The 22,451-nt window shown below is 39.4% G+C and overlaps 1 protein-coding gene across 1 annotated transcript in view; it reads left to right on the top strand.

The window, feature by feature from the left end:
• Positions 1–7,032: 7,032 nt before the first annotated feature.
• The window catches only part of CCDC150 (coiled-coil domain containing 150), a 96,601-nt gene continuing 81,182 nt past the window's right edge, over positions 7,033–22,451 (top strand). Inside the window, exons 1-5 of the mRNA XM_047083678.1 lie at positions 7,033–7,124; positions 14,510–14,673; positions 15,900–16,120; positions 16,994–17,172; positions 19,014–19,082. Of these exons, the coding sequence (XP_046939634.1) occupies positions 7,113–7,124; positions 14,510–14,673; positions 15,900–16,120; positions 16,994–17,172; positions 19,014–19,082 (645 nt within the window). The 5' untranslated portion in view covers positions 7,033–7,112. The remainder of the gene's footprint in view (positions 7,125–14,509; positions 14,674–15,899; positions 16,121–16,993; positions 17,173–19,013; positions 19,083–22,451) is intronic.

Below are 22,451 nucleotides of genomic sequence, written 5' to 3'. Positions count from 1 at the left end.
TCTCTTTCTCTTTTTCTAAGAGCATTAATCCCACCCTCAAGACTTAGTCTAACCCTAACTGCCTTTCAACAGTTCTACCTCCCAATACCATCATGTTGGGGATTAGGAGTTCAACATATGAAACCTAGGGGTGGGGGTGACATTTAGTACATGGAGCATTATTTCTGCTACATCATATTTTCCTAAAGTTTGTCAATGAAAGATTGAGGGAGGTATTGCTAGCCTATTACCGAAGCAGTGTCACGAAAATGTGGTTTTTTTAGGCTTTTTTTAATGTTTATTTTTGAAAGAGAGAGCACAAACAGGGGAGGGGGTAGAGAGAGAGAGGGAGACACAGAATCCGAAGCAGGCTCCAGGCTCTGAGCTGTCAGCACAGAGCCCCATGCAGGGCGGAACTCACGAATTGTGAGCTGAAGTCGGACACTCAGCTGAATGAGCCACCCAGGCGCCTCTATTTTTAGGCTTTTGAGAAGGAACCAAGTGGAGGAGGAAGGTGGATGAGTGAAGGAGTAAGCTCCCTGGGGAGATAGTGCCCAGGATGAGAGCATGCCTGTGTCTGTATAAGGATAAGCAATTCCAGGGGCGCCTGGGTGGCTCAGTTAGTTAAGCCTCCGACTCTTCATCTTGGCTCAGGTCATGATCTCATGGTTCGTGAGATGAAGCCCCGTGTTGGGTTCTGTGCTGACAGCACGGAGACTGCTTGGGATTCTCTCTCTCTCCCTCTCCTCTCCCACCTCTCAAAAAATAAATAAACTTTAAAAAAGAATAAGCAATTCCACATATAACTATTTATTCAATTTGTTCTTCCTTGGGGTCTTCTCAGGACATCATTATCAACCTTTCAGTAACCTTATTAATTTAAAACAGTAGGATACTTTAGATAATCTTCAAGACCATGCTTTATCTTTATAGCTTTTTCTAGGAAGTCTATCATCCCAGAACTGAAAAGAACTTTCTGAGTTACAAATGAATTATTGATTCATGTAACAACATGGATCAATCTTAAATGCATCTGGTAACTGAGAGAGGTTAAACCCAAAAGGGTGGGACTCCATTAATGTGACATTTTGGAACAGCAAAATTATAGATATGGAAAATATATCAGTGGTTGCTAGCGGTTAGGAGGTGGGGGGAGAGGTTGACTAGAAAGGGGAAGCATGATGGAGTTTTGAGTTTTGAGAGCGAGGAGAGTGTTCTCATGGTGGGAGACTAAAACTAATAACTTGTCAAACCCCATATAACTCTACACCACAAGAAGTGAATTTTACTGTATGTAAATTAAATAAAATCAACCAGGATGCACACAGAACACAAGATAGAATGCAGACTGGCACTCATGAATCTAACTGCATTACAAATAAATCAAATAGCCACACGGAAGCAGGTAGAGAAGAAAGGGGCTGATCTAAGTAACTTTGGAAAACAGTGTTTTGACTGGGTACTGTAAGGCTAAGGCATAAAGAACAGTACTCAAGCAATATGCTCTAGTTTTAAATTGTGTTTCTCTTTGGGCATGGGTTAGCAAGTTTTAAAACGACTTTATGCGTGTACTAGGGTTGAACAAATAGATATATTGTAGATAATGAAAGTCAGGGCTCCAACAGTCAGAGAAAGAAGTTAAAAGTCAAGAAAGGACAAAGGGTGGAATAAGCTGTGGTGCTAATTTGAGTGGCAGTATCAGTAGGAACTCATGTTTTGTTTATTTATGTATATGCAAATATATAGATAGATAGATAAAGAAATATAGACATGTATGTATATGCATGGATTGGTATATAAACATGTATTTTCTAGCTCTACCTTTTGAGAGGAGCTATCAGCAGCGATACCCTAGCATTTGATTTTAAATACCATTCTTTCATAAAAAGGAACAGGACTCCTTGGAAAAGGGATTAAATCTGTGGTGAGGCAGGGAAAATACAAGATGAACTTGGAAATCTTGCAGTGACAAAAAGTAAAGAAGTGCTAAAAAAAGAAAAAAAAAGCAAGAAGGGACACAGCAGCTCCTTCATGATCTCTGAAAGGCCAAAGCTAGAACAATTTTATTGGTCGAGCCATAAAATGACAACAGTATTGAATTATAACCCAAAGGATAGAACAAATATCCATAAGCCCACACTTATATAAATACACAAATGAACAAATCCAAATAAATAAATGGGAAAAAAACATAAATTCCTCCCTACCAAAGAATTCTAATTAATAAATGAGGAATATGGAAAGTCACCATTAAGCACACCGCAATAATAACTGCTGCTGGTGAGACAAACTAGCTAAAATTAGTGAGTGAAAGTTTAAGGAGAAACAGGATACTTGCAGAGCCTCAAAGTATCTCCCCCCCCCCAATATTTAATAGTAGTGCAGAGAGGAACACAGAAATATTTTACTGGAGAAATCTAGTAGACATCACCTAAACAGGTGATGGACCTTAACTTTAACAGTTATAAGACATACACATTGTGTGCACCCCCAGACCTGATACACTCAAGAAGTACACAATGTCACTTCTATAGTATTCGTCTCAAAATGAAGAATCTTGACCTAATCATGAGAAATCATGACAAACCCAAAATGAGGGGCATTTTAAAAAATAACTGACCAGCAGTCTTCAAAAAATCCCAGGGTCATGAAAGACAAAAGCTGAGGAAGGAGTCAGGACAAGTACATGCAATGTAAAATCCTGGATTGTATCCTGGAACAGAAAAAGGACATTAGTGGGCAAACTGATGAAATTCAAATGAAGTTTGTCGTTTAGTTAATTGTTTAACACCAGTATTAATTTCTTTGTTTGATCACTGTAGCATGACTATGTAAGAGGTTAACATTGGCGAAAGCTGGGCGAACGGTAGACGGGAACTCTCTGCGCTGTTTTTGCAGCTCTTCTGTAAATTTAAAATTATTTCATAACACAAAATTGGTAAAAATCATTTTGGGTAAGATGAAAAATTATATGGTTGCCTTACCTGCAGAGGTAATAAAAGGTATTAATGTTGCTGGTTTCTTGTGTATCCTCTCAGTACTTATTTATATAAATACAATATTCTTATTTCTCCTGTTTCCATGTACCTTGCTTTTTTCATTTAAAATGTATCCTAGAAACTTTCCATAAATACATAGATTTCCCTCATTTTCTTTTCAATGTATTTCTTATCTTATAGTTAGATGCTGAAATTTCTGTCTTGACCCACTGTTGTCAAAATGTGCAGGAGATGGAATCAGATTCAAAAGCAGGACTTTGAAGACAGACCCAAGTCCCAATAACCATTCTGTCACTTACTGGCTGCATGGCTATCTCCTATGGGAACACAACTGCATCTTAAGGTTACAGCATGAATGGGGGAGGGTCAGAGAGAGAGGGAGACACAGAATCTGAAGGCTCCAGGCTTTGAGCTGTCAGCACAGAGCCCAATGCGAGGCTCGAATTCACGGACCGTGAGATCATGACCTGAGCCGAAGTCAGACGCTTAACCCACTGAGCCACCCAGGCGCCCCTTATGTATCATCTTATTAAGAGAAAAAGAGTATTCCAATCTTGGGAAATGTAAAATAGAGCTGCAGCAATATCACCATAATCTTGATTGTTCTGAAATTCGGTCACTAGAACAATCTGAAAAGCTACTTGGCCACAAAATTTAGTTGGTAAAACTAAGTGACAGAGACCTTGTAAAGAAGTGTTGTTACTCTAGACTGATGGAAATAACAGATTTATTTTCCCAGCCCTGAGTCAAAGCACCAGTTCAATAAAAAGTCCAAGACCCCTTCAAATTCTAATCTCTATGTAGAGAGCCAATACTTTACCAAAAGGTCTGGACTGCACACATCAGGTGCTGGACTGGTTAGTGAACCTGCCATTCTTTTTTCTCCGTTGTACCAGCTCTTGCTGGTATGAAAACTTTGAGTTTTTGTGTTTGTATTTCTCTATCCACAGAACACATTTCCAAGGAGAAGTGGTTGCAAGTAACTTTGCTATCATTTTTGTAATCGCAATGGCAAATCATTGCCAGCTTTGGAAGAAAGTAGATGCTTTTTTTTTTTTTTTTTGGCTTACAAATAGAATATATATATATATATATATATATATATATATATATATGCATATATAGTCAAAAGACTGAGAAATAGCCTCTGTCTGTAGAAGCATTCATTAGTTCACTCACTTAATAAGGAGGACTTACCAAGCATTGTAAGCCTGGCTGTGTGCCGGGCATTGTGCTTGGTGTTGAAAATAATAAGCTCAAAATAAGAACAAAACTCCCATCTTTAACTTACTTACAGCCTAATTAAGAGTAGATAAGACACACTGACAGTTATAATGCAGTGCAGTAAACTATGGGAGCAAATAGAATGGCTTCACAGAAGAGGTTACATTTCTGTTGGGTTCACCAGGCAGACTAGAGGAAGGGCATGCCTGGCAGAGGATACACAGCCTGCACGCACAGAAACATGCTGGTATGCTTGAATTCAAGCTTTTTTGGGGTGACCAGGTGCAGATATGGCTGGTGGATTAGGCTGAAGTCATAAGCAGTTTCTATTTCTTCCTGTTCAGTGGAAAGCTACTAGTTCAAAGGGAGAACTATTAAATGGTTCTTTTTTTTTTTTAATGTTTTTATTTAGTTTTGAGAGAAAGAGAGACCAGCGCAAACACACATGCAGGGGAGGGGCAAAGAGAGAGAGGGAGAGAGAATATCCGAAGCGGGCTCTGTGCTGACAGCAGAGAGCCCAATGCGGGGCTTGAACTCACAAACCAGGAGATCATGACCTGAGCTGAAGTCCAACGCAAAAAGACTGAGCCACCCAGGTGCCCCCTATTACATGTTTTTAAGCAAGAGACAGAAATAATTGGATTTACAGTTGACTTTCGAACAACATGGGTTTGAACTGCATGGGTCCACTTATACATGGATATTTTAAATAAATACAGCACAATACTCTAAATGTATTTTCTCATCCTTACGATTTTCTTAACATTTTTTCTTTAGCTTACATTATTGTAAAAACAGAAAATATGTTAATCAAATCTATTTTATTTGTAAGACTTCAAGAGTGGACTATTCTGGGGTATCAAAAGTTATACATGAAGTTTTGAACACATGGGGTTTCAGGGCCACTAACCTCCATGTTGTTGTTGGGTCAACTGTGATTTTTTTTTTTAAAGTTTATTTATTTTTGGGACAGAGAGAGACAGAGCATGAACGGGGGAGGGGCAGAGAGAGAGGGAGACACAGAATCGGAAACAGGCTCCAGGCTCTGAGCCATCAGCCCAGAGCCCGACGCGGGGCTCGAACTCACGGACCGCGAGATCGTGACCTGGTTGAAGTCGGACGCTTAACCGACTGCGCCACCCAGGCGCCCCTCAACTGTGATTTTTAAGATCACTTTAGCAGATATATAAAGGTTGCATTGGGAAGGGTGATCAGAAAACCAATTAGAAGTCTAAGGTGGTATTTTAGTGAGAGAATATATGGTTTTCATGGAATCTCAAGCTTTCGATGACTGAAAAGACTTTTATCAATGGGTCAAGACATATAAAAGCCATTTATCACTTGAAAATCAAGAGTGAAATCAGACAAAAAATCAATATTCTTAGGCACTTAAAAAAATAAAAACAGACTTTTTATATAATGAATTCTCAGGTATCCAAGACTGATTCTCTAGCAGATTAATTCGTTTATTGAAGAATTCAGATTCTGTTCTCTAACTTTGTAATTGCTTAAGTTCTTATATGGTTTTCCAGGTGGTAGAAAGAGGAAAAGAAATGAAAAACAGTAAATTTAATCAATTGGCTCCCTGACTGTTGCTTAATATGCAGATTCAGGAAGGTGAAAATGCTCATTACATTGAAGTGTGTGGATATCTGTGGAGGGCATACACATATAGCTCATCTCTGCAGATAAATCAGACATCATTGAAAATGTACATACTGGGAGAATAATTGGCTCTTTGTGTTGATGCTCTAAAATACTCTCCCACTTTTCCTATTAAAAGCTTTATTTGGTCCCTCCACCTGAATAATGTATGCAGGGCTCATTTCTCTTTTACCAGATGGGCTCACAGTTTAATGAATACATCTTACAGCTGTGGTTTGATAGACATTCTTTCTATCTCATGTTGAAGCTTGGCTATCAGAATTATCAAAATAGCCAGATCATTTCAGTCAGGCACTTGCTTAGCAAATGAGGACTCATCTGGAATTTGACTGCATTCATTTGAGGGCTAAAGTTATTCTCAGCTGCGCCCCCAAGGAGATAAGAGAAACGCCTTAATTGCCCTGATGGTGGTAACAGGTGTTCTCTTCAGCTACCTAAATGCAAAGCCATGTTGTCTTTTCACCGGAGGCTTCTCGTCAAGTGTGAGTTCCCAGTCTTACAGCAAAACAACTCTAAAACGGCTGCAGTACTATTTTCAAATCTTTCTTCTTTCTTAGCTATTTATAGCCCTATTTAGAAATACCTATTCACTTCCCGGTTGACAAGGCAAGACATAGATTATGCTGATGAAACAAAAGACAGGCGAACAGAAAACATGACTTTTACTCTCCGTCTGGCCATGGACAAGGATGAAGAGGCCCTTGGTTTTTCCTTCGAGAGAAGAATGTTTGAGTTTGTATTTTTAACATTTTTTTTAATGCTCATTAACAAAGTCTGTTGTATTTTCTTATCGTTCAGAAGTTACTTGTTACTTTAGTCCTCCTAAAACTAAAATCATTTTCTAATCATGGATTTCTCCTGTTACAGGGTATGTTTGCCAAATTACCTAAGTGCCGCCGGTTCACCCAGGCAGAACCAGTAATTCTGCAAAGTAGACAGGACAATCCGTGAGGTTGAGTGGGAGGAAACTACATATCCCGGCATGCCTCGCTCGCGAGCACAATGGAGCCCTGTCGTCATCCGGGGTCACGGGGCTGAGCGCTCCTTACGCACCGCCGGATTCCGGCCTGGGTCCCGCCCCGGGCGGAGGGCCCTCCTGGGCCGGGAAAACTGCAATTCCCGGCATGCGCAGCCACGGATGCGCCTGCGTACAGGAGCTACCGCGCCGGAGCGGGTTGGTTTAAAGCGCGTTTAGTTCCATGGAAACCCGCCTACCTGCTGCGAGACAGAGTTACAGGCGGACGGATGGACTGTGGGGTAAGGGCGACCGTGCCGTGGACCGGTTAATCCGGGAACGGAGGTGCTGGGCCCGCGGGGGAGAGCTGGCAGCTCACATAAGACCACCATCACCTGTCCCTTTTGCCCTTTCTCCTCCCTGGCAGAGTTTAGTCTCGTTCTCTGGACGTCGGGACCCTGATTTACGGCGCTTCTGTGCTTGATGCGAGTGAAAACCGTTTAGGAGCAAAGTTTGCATTGGCGTGGCTCTAGCTGAGGGAAGGAGGATAGCTACCAGAGAGGGCCTCCAGATGAGCCCCAACACCACCTTTTCTTTATGTTTGGCTGGAGGTTATCGGTTCCTAGAAAAGCCATTTTGACGTTTTTGTTTGTTTTTAATTATAATTAATTAATTATAACACCGGTTATATTCCCTCATCTGTTTATTAGAATGCAGGTGTCAGGAATTGGCTTTCGTTCATTGAAGTTTCCTCAGTGCCTGGACAGAATACACGTTCGTTAAATTTTTCCGAAATTTCGGAATTGTTTGCCACCTGCAGTGTCCCATGCACTGTGCTAGGCTCTGAAGATAGAGAGGGATTAATCTGACCCTACTGGGGAGAAGCTCACAGTCTGGCTTGAACATCCACCCACTCCTCATGTCCCTGACTTGTGAGTCTTGGAGCACCCAGGACTAGGTCCCTTAATCCTTTCTGTTCTCTGTTAGGCAGTCTTGTGCCTTTACACGCTACATGTGTGTTGAGAATTTAAGAATTTATATCTCCAGTCCACAACTCTCCCTTGAACTCTGTATCTACAAGTTCAGTCGTGTTGGTCGTCTTTCCGGTTTTAAAGTTTACATTTCCAAAACAACTCAATCTTCCGACAAGCTAATTCTTCTGAAGGGCTTCTGTTGTCTAAATAAATGGCAGCACCATCTTCCAATTGCTTCCTTGCTCTCATGTTTCATATCTAATTCATTAGCAAAACCAATCTTTAAAATATGGTTGGACTCTGACCACTTCTTACTATTGTGTTGCTATCTATCACCCTGGTCCTATCCACCAGGCACCACCTGCCTGGATTATTGTAGCAGCTTCCCAACTGGTCTTCCTACTTCTGTGGTTGTCCTCCTACCATTGTGGGAGGGTATCCAGAGTGATCCAGTTAAAGTAAGTTAGATCACAGCACGCCTCAGCTCTGTACCCTCCAATGGCTCTGAGAGTCACTGAGAGTAAAGACCCAATCTTTCCAATAGCCTTTCAGGCCTAATATGATCTGGTCCCTTTATTACCCTCTGACCTCACCTCCTGTAGTTCTCTACTTCACTTACTCCTCTCCAGCCAGACTGACCTCCTTACTGTTTGTGAAGATCTTTGTACTCATCGTTCACTCTTTCTGGACTTCTCTGTCCCCTAGATGTTTACATGACTCATGCCTTCACCTCCTTCACAGGTCTTTGCTGAAATATCATCTCAGTGAGGCTTTCTTTGATCAGTCTGTTTAAAATGAAAGCCAGCACCACAGCTCTTATCGTATCCTCTTTCCTGCTTTATTTTTCTCCATTGCACTATCAGCAATAAACAAACTATGTATTTTACTTAATGTCTGTGCTCCTTAGTTGGAATATAAGCTTCACGAGGGCAAGGAATTTTGTCTGTTCACTACTGTATTTCCCAGTGCCTATAACAGTTTCCAGCTCATGGTAGCATTCAGGAAATATTTGTTGGCTTTATGAGTGAATGAAGACAGTATTACTGAACACATTATTTTCCAACAGTTGTGATAACATCAAGTCCCTAGCCTGTTATTTTAGAACCGACAGCATATAGTTGTACCTATTGCCAGGTGTAGGAATGGAGCCTATGTCCACTGAAGCAAGAGTCCCTATTTTTTTTTTTTTTAAGAATTTATTTTTCAGTTATCTCTGTACCCAATGTGGGCTCTAACAACCCCAAGATCAAGAGTTGCATTCACCACCAAGTGAGCCAGTCAGGAGCCCCAAGTATTCCCTTTACAGTCACCTGGCTTATACTAGGATATTACTTATAATATTAGTCTTATTCATGCCATCCTTTCAGTGAGGTAACCTACTTACAAGCTCCTTAGAAATACTCTCCCTAGAGTGGAAAATGGGTGATGGGCATTGAGGAGGGCACCTTTTGGGATGAGCACTGGGTGTTGTATGGAAACCAATTTGACAATAAATTATATTTAATATAAAAAATAAAAATATGCTTATTTACAGTTATAAAAATAAAATAAATAAAAAATATTTATTAAAAAAAAGAAATACTCTCCCTAAATTAAGTTGATGATAATACATTTTTAAAAGTAGCTATGAATGAACTTTTTTAAAAACTAGAAGTTTGTATCTCAGTGATTTTATTACTGTTACGATCAAGTATCAGGACTTAGGTTCAAGACTACAGTGATATTTTCACCTTTTTAAAAGCAGCAAAGCACACATAAATCAAGCCATAGTCTCTTTGCTAGAATAGTAGCAATTGGAGCTATATTCTTTTCTTGTAAGACTGTTCTTAGACTATGAGCTTTTGAGCTATGACTTCAGAAGATCTGCCAAGTGGCCAGTGGATTGTGTGTGGGAGCCTGCCAAATAAGGGAAGACAGACGGGTATGAATAACTGTAGTGAAATGAGAGTCTCCCAACTCAACAGATTTACTGGATCCCAGGTAGTTACCTCACTCTTTCTTTAACAGGCTGCCAGGTACTCAGGGACTCTCCCGGGTGGATATTAAGGCTGTCTCCCTCTTGCTATTCATCTACCATTGCTTCCTTGGGCTTTCCTGACCTTGACATTTTTTTTTTTTTTTCTCTTTCCTATTGTAGGGAAGGTTTGTGGAGGGATGGTTTTCAGCTAATCCTGACACCTGTTTTTAATCTCCAAAGGGTAGATTGGCTTGTTTGCTTTTCTAGTCAACTTCTTGGATGACTTGATCATGCTCATGAGTGATTCACTAAGAATATTTCAAGAACGCTGCCATGTTCACTAAGAAGCTTTATCCCTGCCTGCCATCAGTCTGTCCCAGGCACCTCAGTCTTCCCTTCCTTAGGGTGAATTTTCTGTAAATCTCTTCCCCCTCAGAGTCTAGGGGCCAAGTTTATTTCTTCCTTTTTGTTTATTTTTTTTCATCTCTGGAAGCCTGAGTAGCTCCAGTGTAGATCAAGTGGGTGTGAGTGATGATGCAAATCAAATTCTTACTCAAACATATATGGACTTCCTCTTTTTTTAAAAAATGAAGCAATTTAATTTGAATTGTTTTCCATTTTGTTTTTATGTCTGAAAGAGCCTACATACTGTAAAGTAAATGTGAGCATTTTATACATATAGGTACCTTAGGGACATGTCGGCATAACCGTGATTTTTTTCAACAATTACATGCAGAAATTTTAGGTGGCAACCTATATCCCATTCAAAATATGTGGGAAGCTTGTATTCCATTTCCTGTATTTTTTCCCCTAAATGGACTAATGTTTGTATTAGTATTTTGTGCTTGGCTTCTGGTATAAATAAATAGGGATCATCCTTTGTATTATAACCGGATACTTCAGCCTAACAAGTTGTTAAGGAAGTTGTCCTCCCCCCACTTCCCAGCACTGCTTGTCTTTTCTTTTATGGCCTCCTTCTACTTGTTTCTCCACCAGCTATTGCCTGGGACTACTGTGTATTAGGAGTATCTTGTTGCAAGCAACAGAAAAAAGTGTTTAAAACAAAAGAAAAAGTTTATTTTTCTTAAATAAGAAGTTTGGATGTTACAAGTTTTGAAAAAAAAAAAGGCTAATCTGAGTTTCTCTTGCCTTTTCCTTGTGTTTCTCAGATGCTGGTGATCTCTGACTGTTTATATCTAAAAGTGAGGTACTACATGACTGACTGAAAGAGTGTTCTCAAAACTCTGGGCTTCATATGGGGAAAGAAAGGACAGGTGCCATCATTTCAGTTTTTTTAATGGCAAAAACAAAACCCTTCCCAGAAGCTCCTTGCAAACTTTGTGCCCAAAGCCTCATTGGCCAGAATGTGTCCTATGGGTGTGCCAGTTGCAAGGGAGGCTGGGGACATGAACTTTTCAGGTTCTGTTAGGGAGAGAACAAAGGAGCCAACTATGTCTACCCCAAACCTTATTAAACACCTTTTACGTTTTCTTCTCACTTCAGGCCTAGTTTATTTCTAGGTGGACAGTAAAGAGACAGCAGGTGACAGAAAATGCAATGGAGGGTAAATCCATGTGGTGTTTCTCTATTGTTACCGTTCCATTTTCTCCCTACCCCACACTAGTGGTGGTTTCCCCAACCCTAGCCCTAGTTTCATGGAGGCTCTTTGTTCTGTTACCAGAGAAATACTATCCTGGTTCCTGTGGTAACATGAGCAGGAGTCTCCAAATCTGGCTTTTTTCAGAAACATAGATGAACCTTACTTCAAATCTTTGTATATACATAGACCCCTTTACTACCTATATGTACCTTTGTCTTTCCCTTCAGGAAAAATTGAAAGCATGGAAGGAAGTTAATAATGAGCTTCTCTACCCGCATATCCTTAAACTGATTGTTAACAGAAAATCTTTTTTAAAAATTGAAATTATATGTGTCAAAAATGCTTTCTACTTCATAGAGGAGGATAAAAGAGAGAAATCCTGGTCAGAAGCACTAAAATAAAAGTAAAAAGGAAATTTGTACCCTTTGACCTTTATCATTCCTTATCCCTCCCTCCAGACCATTCTATTCTGTTTCAGCCTTTTTTTTTTAATTCCACATATAAGTAATATCAGACAGTATCTTTCTTTCTCTGTCTTGTTTATCTCAGCTTAGCATAATGCCCTCTAGATTAATCCATGTTGTTGTGAATGGCAGAGTTTCCTTTCTTTTTACAGCCAAATAATATTTTATTAAGTATACACATCCACACAATCCACATATATATGTATATATATATATATCACATTTTTTTAATCCACTTATCTGTTGAAAGATAAGGGTATATAGGTTGTTTCTCTATCTTGACTATTCTGAATAATGCTGCTGTGAACATGAGTGAGCAGCCACTTCTTCAAAATGATGTCTTTGATTCCTTTGGATATATACCAAGGAGTGGGATTGCTGGACCATATGGTAGTTCTATTTTTAAATTTTTTGAGGAACTTCCATACTGTTTTCCATAATGACTGTACTATTTTATATCCCCACCAACAGTGTATAAGGCTTCTCGTTTCTCCAAATCTTCACCAACATTTGCTGTCTGTCTTTTTGATAATAGCTACCCTAATAGGTGTGAGGTGATACTCATTGTGGTTTTGATTTGCACTTCCCTGGTGGTTAGTGATATTGAGCACCTTTTCATTTATCTATTGGCCCTCTGTACATTGTCTTTGGGGGAAATGTCTATTTAGGTCCTCTGCCCATTTTTTACTTGGATTCTTTGCTTTTTTGCTGTTGAGTTATATTTTGGACATTAATGCCTGATCAGATCAGTGGTATGTAATTATTTTCTACCATTCTGTAGGTAACCTTTAAAATAAGAAGTTCTGAGGATCTAATGTACAGCACGGTAACATAGTGATCTGTTGTATAGTTGAAAGTTGTGAGTGGGTCTTAAGCATTGTTACCCCACAAACACACAAAGTTAACTATATTATCTATGTGGGGTGATGTGTTAATTATCTTGATCTTGGTAACCATTCTACAGTGTATATGTATATCAAATCATCACATTGTCCACTTTAAATATATTCAATTATATTCTATTATTCCTTAGTAAAGTTTAAAAAAAAGAAGATGGAAAAGACAATAGGCCATTCTCTGGGACCTTTGGGAGGAAGATAAAAGGTGATTGGAGAGCTATTTCAGGATGAAGATATGTCGTTGATGGCTGTAGCACTGTTATATTGGCAAGAAGCTCATCCTTTTCATAGCTCCTCACCATAATTCTTGCCCCCTTAAATCTTGCCATCAGTTTTCCCACTTCTTTAATTCTTGCCTTGAGTGATGGAGACGACCTTCAGTGACTGGGACACTTCGACTGCCTGGGAGGTGAGGGGGAGAGATCTGATTATACAGTAAATAGGGGAGAAAACATGTGTTCCTAATATCTGAATGGGATCTTTATGAACATGTTTCCGTAGGGATACCATTGCTAGTAATGGTTAAGGTTTACAGGCTGGTTACTATAGAAATGTCTATACAGGATGGAGTTGCAGGAAAATGTCCTTAAAGTTTCTTTCCATCAATGACTTTGTCATGAACTTTGGGTCCATGATTCACTTATATGTTAAGACTGCTTCTTTGTTAATTCTGTCTCATTTGTCACTAACATTTCAAAAAGTAGTCTCGCTACTCGTTACTCTTAGACGATTTGGGGAGAGAAATCTGGAAATTTTATATCAATAGCTATAGAAGAGTCTTTGCTAGGCTATGAAGTTAAGTTTGCGAATTATTTTTTAAAATTGCTGCTTTGGTGTAGTTAGTACATTTATTTTATAATAACTGCTCAGAGGGTGCCTGGGTGGCTCAGTTGGTTAAGTGTCCAATTCTTGGTTTTGGCTCAGGTCATGATCTCACAGTTTTGGGAGTTTGAGTCCCACGGTGGGCTCTGCACTAGCAGTGCAGAGCCTGCTTGGGATTCTCCCTTTTGCGCGTGCACGCTCTCTCAAGAGAGAGATAAATAAATAATTCAGAAGTCTCAGTATAGGATTTTTTTTCTGATAGGTTGGTTGGAATATGTTTTATTCCTTTTTAAATTTATTTATTTTGAGAGAGAGAGAGGCCATGGGAAGGGGTAGAGAGAGAAGGAGAGAGAGAGAATCCCAAGCAGGCTCTGTGCTTCAGTGCGTAGCCAGACTCGGGGCCTGATCTCATGAACTGTGAGATCATGACCTGAGCCAAAACCCAAGGGTCAGATGCTTAACTGACTGAGCCACCCAGGTGCCCCAGGTGGGAATGTGTTAAAATGACAGTGGCTGGTAATGAAAGAGTGATAATTCCCTCAGCCAAGTCATAGGTCCTAGTGTGTGTCTAAAAGTAGCAGATAGGATAGACTAGATTATGATGATCGGACTAGTAGTTTGTTACAAAATACTCAACAATCTCAGTGGATGATAACAGCATTAAGTTTATTGCCCATTCACCATGGATGTCATGGACAGGTCATAGCTCTGCTTCATGTCTTCTTCATCTTGGCATAGGAGGCAGGCCCTGTCTGGGTGTTGCCCATCTCATGGAGGGGGAGAAAGAAGGAGATGATGAAAGACAAGTTGGCTCTTAAAGCTTCCACCTGCATTAAATTGACCAAAGCAAAACACATGGCTGTTCCTGAGCTCAACAGGACAGGGATGTATAATTCTCCCATAAGAAGGGGCAGTGACTGTTTTGAACCATAGTAGAACCTACTATACTAATAATGTGATTTTAATCTCAGGTGCATATGGAAACTGCAATGTCCAGACAGGTCCTCTCTCCAACCCACATCAATGCTACAGCTTCTGAAACGTTCACGGTACTTCAACAAAGGATGAGAATAGTTGAGGAACAGACCAGTTCTCTGAGGGATGACCTAATAATGTTGGACTTTGGTGAAAAAAGGTAACACGTGGAAAATGAACTAGATCTTTGTAAGTTGAAGAATTTTGCTTCACTGGTTATTAATAAGGAGTCGAATTACAGATGGTTTGGCTGATGAAATAGGTGTTTATGAAAGAATTGAGGAAAAAAACAGTTTCCATTTGAACATTAATTAGAAAATATTTGCAAGATAATTGTTATCGTGTAAGAGGTACTACCACTATTACCCTAAATAAATATTTAAATTGTGCTAATTAGGTGCACAAACTTTGATATCCTGTTCACCTTCAAATCTTGATTGAAAACAAACATGGAATTTTTTGTATAATTAGAAAAAACTTGGTTCTTATTTTTTAAATCAGAAATAGTCTTTCATATTGGTTAAGGTTGAACATTTAAACTTGATTCATGCCATTGAAATAGTTTTCATTTTCTTTCCCCAGACTTATTGTAAATTAAAAGAAAGGCTTTAAGTCTTTAAAAACCATTTTTCCCCAATGGCTAAAGAAGATATTGCCATTAGAAGTTGGATTATCAATGGCCTGAAGAATCTGGGTGACTTAGCAGCCAATATCAAATTTATTGGTGTGATTTTCTTAAAGATTACGTACATATTTCCTTTGTGTTTCTCTTGAAAACCTGAAATAATTATAATTGGTATTACAGCAACCAAAAAATGAATAATTCTTCACTTAAAGATTAAATCTGTACAGATGTTGAGTATGTTAGAATAAAGTAGGAATGTTTAGGGGCACCTGGGTGATTCAGTCAGTTAAGTGTCTAACTCTTGATTTTGGCTCAGGTCATGATCTCACAGTTTGTGGGTTCGAGCCCTGTGTGGGCTCTGTGCTGACAGCGCAGAGCCTGGAGCCTGCTTCAGATTGTGTCTCCCTCTCCTTCTCTTCCCCTTCCCTGCTCGCACTCTTTCTCTGTCTCTCAAAAATAAACATTAATTCTTAGTTTATAGATTCAGCATTTATCATGTTTTAGGTATCACATAAAAGTTTACAAAAAATTACATTAAAAGAAACAACCATTATAAAATCAGTGGTCTTTATCCATCTGATAATAGTCTCATCCTCAATACCTAATGGTGCCTTCTATATTTAAATTTGGAGAAGCTAATGGATGCTTGTTAACTAAGGATCTAATTTTCATTCTTGGTAGAATGTTACACTGACCTGATGGTTGGGATTATCATAGTACATTGCATTACATAATATTGTTAAATTGGGATCTTTGTCCAGAGGCCAATTGGAAGCTCCAAAATGTTTAGAAGAGGCTTTGAGCCAGAACATCATTAGTCCTATCCAAAAAGAAGTAATTTGTTCAGGAAAAACGGATATTCTGTGGAAGAACTGTGAGTTTCTGGTAAATCGAATGTGCCGTCTGGAAAGCCTTATCCAGTCTTTGAAGATGAACATCTTTCGTCTGCAAACTGAAAAGGATTTGAATCCACAGAAAACAGGTACAGAGAGGAGAGCATCATCAGAAATTTGATCCTATATGGGTGTTTAATGAGTTTTTGATCCTTTTCTTTTCCTGATCTTCTTTCAAATGCTTGATGACCTGTTGTAGACTCTGGGTCTGGAGTTCTCTCTTGTTCAGCAAGAAAGCGGTATGCAGGATTAAAAATGCGAGAGAGGCTAATGTCCAGGAGGGAACAAGAGCCCTGAGTAAGGGTCCTTTTGCAGTTTTTATTAGGATCAGAAGGTTTACAAGCTTGATGGGCGTGCAGAGAGACGATGAAACTGTGAACATTATCTTACGGGCATGGGGAGAAGGGAATTTTGGAGATTTGTGGTGTTAGGGGTTTGGGTCAATACAAAACAAAATCCTGGTGCTGGGTGGAAAGTCTGTGGGGCAGACATGAGGCCCCACCTCTGTTTGCCTAAAGTGGCCTGGGGGACAAGAAGTGCAGAGCATGCTACCTCAGGGCCAACAAGGCACCTTTCTTTTGCTAATTAGCTGCGCTCTGAGCAACTTTGCCCTGCTGTGGCCCATAGCCCTATTTACCTTTTTACCTAATTTGGTCCTTCCTTCAGGTGAAAGCAGCTTTCTGCTATTGTACTAAGTTGGCGGGCATTTCTGCCTGAATACCTAATCTTGTTTACCTCATCTTGGATGTTTTCCTCCTGAGATTTCCTTATTCCTATACCTTTATCCTATACTGGGGGCCTTTGCCCCAATTACCTAACCTTATTTACCTAATGTTGTTTACCCAAACTTGGGTGTGTACATCTTATGGCTTTCTAATTCTTTATGCCTTGTTAACCCATGTGCAAGCTCAGGGAATTCCTAAGCTTATACCCCACAATGACCCTTCTCTGCTGTTGGGTAGCTCTTCTGAAGGATCAACTGAACGCAATACAGGAGAAGCATACCAAGGACCTGAAGCTGTTGCATCTTGAGGTGATGAATTTGCGCCAGCAACTAAGAGATGTAAAAGAGGAAGAAGACAAGGCACAAGAAGAAGTGCAAAGGTTGACTGCTACCCTGGAGGTTGCCTCAGAGACCAAGGTTTGAATCCAGATTTCTGAAATACAGAAATACAGATTCACTATTATCTGTTAACTGGAGGAGGCAACAGATCCATAAAATTGAGTTAAAAATAGGTGATGTGAGGATTCTTGACATTTCAAAGTTATCTACATTGATAACGTAAACCATTGTGTGCCATCAGTAATGTAATATTTATAGAGCCCTTACCCTATACACATGAAAGTGAAAGTCCAGAGATAGAAGTAGTGTCTCTGCTCTTCAAAGAGCTTACATGCTAGGTGGGAGAACAAGGAATAATGTGAAGTACTAAATAGAGAAAGAATAAGGGCATGGGAAATGATAAAGGGCAGTGTGGGACAATCAGTGGATATTGAAGAGTAAGTGTTTCACGTTCAGGGGGTTTGAGAGGGTGAGTGTGCCCTATGTAGAGAAGGGGAAACTTCAAGAAAGAGATAAGACATGAGCTGAACCTTTAGAAGCTAAGAGAGAGGTGAGGACATTTCAAGGAGTACATACTGAGGCAGGAAAGCATATAGAGTAGGATAATAAACTAACAATTTTGTTTAACCTCCTAGGGCTGCGCAGTATCATAGATGGTAAATATGTTATTGTGTTTAATTAAAAAAAAACACACACATGACATAGGATATTATTGTCCCCATTTTAGTAATAAAAGTATTGGGGTCCAGAGAGAATTCATTTTCTCTAAGATCACACTTCCTTGTCTTCTTACTGTTAACCCAGGTTTGAACTTAGATCTTTCCACTAGTACAGTTAGAGGAAATGCACAAACTAGGCTGACAGCAGTGAGGATTTGTTTGGGGCAAATAAATTGGAACTTAGTTAGAGATCACATGGAGGATTTCAAAATCAAGAATAATCAATAGTTGGGCTTGATCCTATGGAGGGTGATTAACATTTTTGATAAGGAAGAAACATATCAAAAACAGGCAAACTAATCTGGCCAGTAGTGTAGAGTTTTGGGAAACCAGTTAGGAGTCCATTGTATGATTTGGGGCATAAGCCTTATTAGGTCTGACTTGAGGTTGTGGCATTTTGAAAAGAAAGATACTGTGAAAGATACTGTGAACAAAGATAACGCTAGAATATGGTGTTGGACAGGAGCGGAGAGTAGGAAAGAAGGCAAAGATGACTGAGGTTTTACATCTTGGATTGTGGTGCCATTAATAGTGATGTAAAAGAGAATAAATAGTGAAAGCTGTGTTTGTTTTTGTTGTTGTTGTTGTCTTATTTATTTTTGAGAGAGAGAGAACACGTGTGTGCAAACAGGAGAGGAGCAGAGAGTGGGGGACAAAGGATCTGAAGCAGGCTCTGCGTGGACAGCAGAGAACCCAATATGGGGCTTGAACTCATGAATTGTGAAATCATGACCTGAGCTGAAGGCAGATGCTTAACCAACTGAGCCACCCAGGCACCCCTGAAAGCTGTGTTTTTGATTCTCAGTTCCTAAGCATGGATAATATTTGAGGCTAGAAGAAATAGAATACTTGAAAAAAAAGCAAAAGGAATATACCCTGTAAGGAAGAGTTCTATCAATTATACCAGGTTCTCTCATTATTGAGTGTTATGTGTAAAGTGAATGCGAAGTTCACTTTAAGAAGTTAATGACTTCTTTGGTCTAAAAGGGAAAATGAAAGAAGTCATGAATCAAAGTAATCAAATAACCTTCTTTTTAGATATCTCACCATACTTCAGACACAAAATAGGTATTTATAACCATATTCAGAGTAGCATTTATAGGTTATTAGAAAAGAGTCTAGATTTAAACTGATGTGCCTATAGACAGTTTCTTTCTATCATTTCAGATTGTTTAGAACCTTTTCTCCTTGTACTTTTAGAAGAATGCAGCCATTATTGAAGAGGAACTGAAGACCACAAAACGTAAAATGAACCTGAGAATTCAAGAGGTAAGATAGAAAAGATGCTAGCGGGTGGAGGGGGCGTTGGAATTACTAAGAGGACGTCAAGAAAGTAGAAAAAATGAAAAACTTTGAAAAAGAAAATGTTACTATGTAGTAGGAAGACTTTTAAAATATACCACGTGAAATTCAAGTGAAAGTGGCTGCCCTTATTTGACACTAAGAATTCTTTTTGCCTCAATATGGTCATACAACCAGAAATACAATAAGTGCTCTGTGAACTACAAAGGAAATTAGTTACCACATATTCATATGCTAGAGCTAAGTGAACACCTTCATACAAAGACCTTTTAAACTAAAGTATTTAAAACAAAAAGCTTTTAAGAAGCCTGTTCATCTAATTTTACCTTGAAACCTCCATTTCAACCTAAGTTTTAGTAGATAACAGATTGGGAATTGTGAAGTAGGTGGCTGCTAAAAGTTGCTGGACTAAAAATTGGCAGCTGAAAACAGTAGAAGAGTCAGGAGAATTAGTAATCCAACATACCCTGGCCTAAAAACCTCAATATTCCCTGACAGAATAATCATTTATGTTAATGCAAATCAAGAGGGTCAAATTATATTTAAAATATTCTATTACATAAAACAGAGAAGTAGATACACTTTTTAGGAAAAATTTCAAGAAAAGTTACTTTTTTATTTTTTTAAATGTTTATTTTGAGAGAGAGAGAGAATGAATGAGTAGGGGAGGGGCAGAGAGAGAGAAAGAGAATCCCAAGCAGGCTCTGTGCAAGCGCGACGTGGGGCTCAATCGTAAGAACCCGCAAGATCATGACCTGAGCTGAAACCAGAAGTCAGACGCTCAACCTACTGAGCCATCCAGGCACCCCTAAAGTTAATTTTTAAGTTATGGATTTTAGTGCTTACAGTGAGAAGTATAGCTATCTGAAAAATTCTCTTATATATATTTTATTTGCTACTAATTATTGATAAAAGCATGATTGTTCATAGTTCGAATGTGTTATGTTTAGCATATTTTTAGTTTAAAGATATTTTAGTAGACTATTTTTTAATGTGATTTTTTTTTTTTTTAATTTTAGAGAGGGAGAGAGTATGTGCAAGTGGGGGAGATGGGCAGAGGGGGAGAGAGGAAGAATCTTGAATCTTAAGCCAGCTCCTTACTGAGTGTGGAGCCCGATGCAGGGCTCGATCCCACCACCCCTGGGATCATGACCTGAGCCAAACTCAAGAGTCAGACACTCAACCAGCAGAGCCACCCAGGTGCCCCAGTAGACTTTTTTTTTTTTTTTTAAGAGAAGTTTCACATTTATAGGAAAATCACACAGAAAACAGTTCTCATAAACCTGTTCTTCCCATCTCCACAGTTTCCTCCCTTATTAACGTCTAACATTAGTGTGGTACATTTGTTACATTTGATGAACAAATATTGATAAATTATAATTAGCTAAAGTCCACAATTTATTTTAAATTCACCCTTTGTTGATTACAGAGGATTAAAAACGGCCCCCCTCTCTTCCTGAGCCCCTGGCAACCACTGATCTTCTCACTGTCTGTAGTTTTGCTATAGTTGAAATGATTCCGTGTGTGGTTATTTTGGACTGGCTTCTATCACTTAGCACATGCCTTTAAAGTACCTCCAAGTCTTGTCATGGTGTGATAACTCATTTTATTGCCTAACAATATTCCATTGTATGGATGTACCACAGTTAGTTTATACATTCATCTATTGAAGTACACCTTCGTTGCTTCTAAGTTTTGGCAATTGTGAATAAAGCTACTTGAAACATTCATATGCGTGTTTTTGTGTGGACATGTTATCTACTCATTTGGATAAATACCTAGAGCACAATTGCTGGATTATATGGTAAGCTTTTGTTTACCTTTGTAAGAAACTGCCAACATGTCTTAAAAAATTACTGTACCATTTTGCATTCACACCAACTAGGAATGAGTGCCTGTTGCTCCACATTCTCATCAGCAGGTTGTCAGTGTTTTGAATTTTTGCCATTCTAATATGTATGTGGTGGTATTGGTGTCTTGTTTTAATTATAATTCTCTAATGAAATATGATATTGAGTATCTTTTTATATGCCTGTTTGCCACCGTATATCTTATTTGGTGAGGTATCTGTTAGATCTTTTGCTTATTTTGTAGTTGGGCTGTTTGTTTTCTTATGTTGAGTTTCAAGAGTTCTTTGTGTATTTTGGGTATTAGTCCTGTATCAAATACATGTTTTGCAGTTTTTCTCCCCTTCTGTAGCTTATCTTTTGCAGAGCAGAAGCTTTTAATTTTAATGAAGTCCAACTTAACTTTTTTTTCTTTTGGAGATTATACTCTGGTGTTATATCTACTAAGTCATCACTGAACCCAACATCGCCAAGATTTTTCTCCTGTGTAATTTTTGGAAGCTGTATAGCTTTTAAATGCTTGTTTGTGTATGTATGTATGCATTTAGAGAGCAAGTGGCGGGGGGGGGGGGTGGGAGGCAGAGAGAAGGAGACGCAGAATCCCACACAGGTTCCTTGCTGTCAGCACCGAGCCTGATGTGGGGCTCAAACTCACAAACTGCAAGATCGTGACCTGAGCTAAAACCAAGAATTGCACACTTAACTGACTGAGTCACTGAGGCACCCCACAGAAACCTTATAATTTTGCATTTTACATTTAGATCTGTGATACTGATGGGGTTTTGGAGTGCTGGAGGGGCTCTAATTGTCATAGCCATTAACCCAGGAAATAAATGAGGGAGAAGCCCTCACATCTATTAGGAGGAAGAACAGTAAGAAAAAGTCTATGTCCCTTTTGTTAGGGATGGCCTGTCTTTCCTTCAGAAACCTGAGTTCTATCAGGAGGAGGCCTGTTTAGACATACAGTTTGTCAGGAGGGAGTTTAGCTCCAGGTCCTGATTTAGAGTCATGAAGGCCTGGACCTAGGGTAACTCCATTTATTTGCCCTATTTCCTGCAGGAGAGATCTGTTAAATCCTACTAAGGCCATGCAATATTACAGGAGATCAGTCCTTTCTTAAATTTTGCAATCCGAATTATTTCCAGTGGGTTAAAAGGGCATCCCAAGGAAGAGTCCTTGAGGACTGTAGAAGTTCCCATGTTCCCAGACAAGTAGGGAAGGACCATTACTAAAAAATCCCCTGACACCTGGGTGGCGTCCCACACATAGGATATGTCAGAGGTTCCCGAGGTGTCAAAGTGACCTGAGGCATCCCTCGAATGAAATCACTATGGCCACAATATTGCCTTGCCACTGAGGGCAATACTCCCCTGGAAGGCCCCATAAAGGGCCCCCAGTGGAAGGGATGCCAGCATCCTTCCACTTCCCTGTTGCATCCTAGGCTACAAATGGGTGCCCGGTGTATGGACCGAAATACCATACCCTGAAG

Source organism: Lynx rufus, unplaced genomic scaffold, assembly GCF_022079265.1.
Source record: "Lynx rufus isolate CCGP_SWC_20201006 ecotype Redwood Valley unplaced genomic scaffold, mLynRuf1.p SCAF_2, whole genome shotgun sequence".
NCBI classification, from domain to species: Eukaryota; Metazoa; Chordata; class Mammalia; order Carnivora; family Felidae; genus Lynx; species Lynx rufus.
The sequence above is the reverse complement of the archived record's forward strand: the minus strand, read 5'-3'. Positions and strand labels throughout refer to the sequence as shown.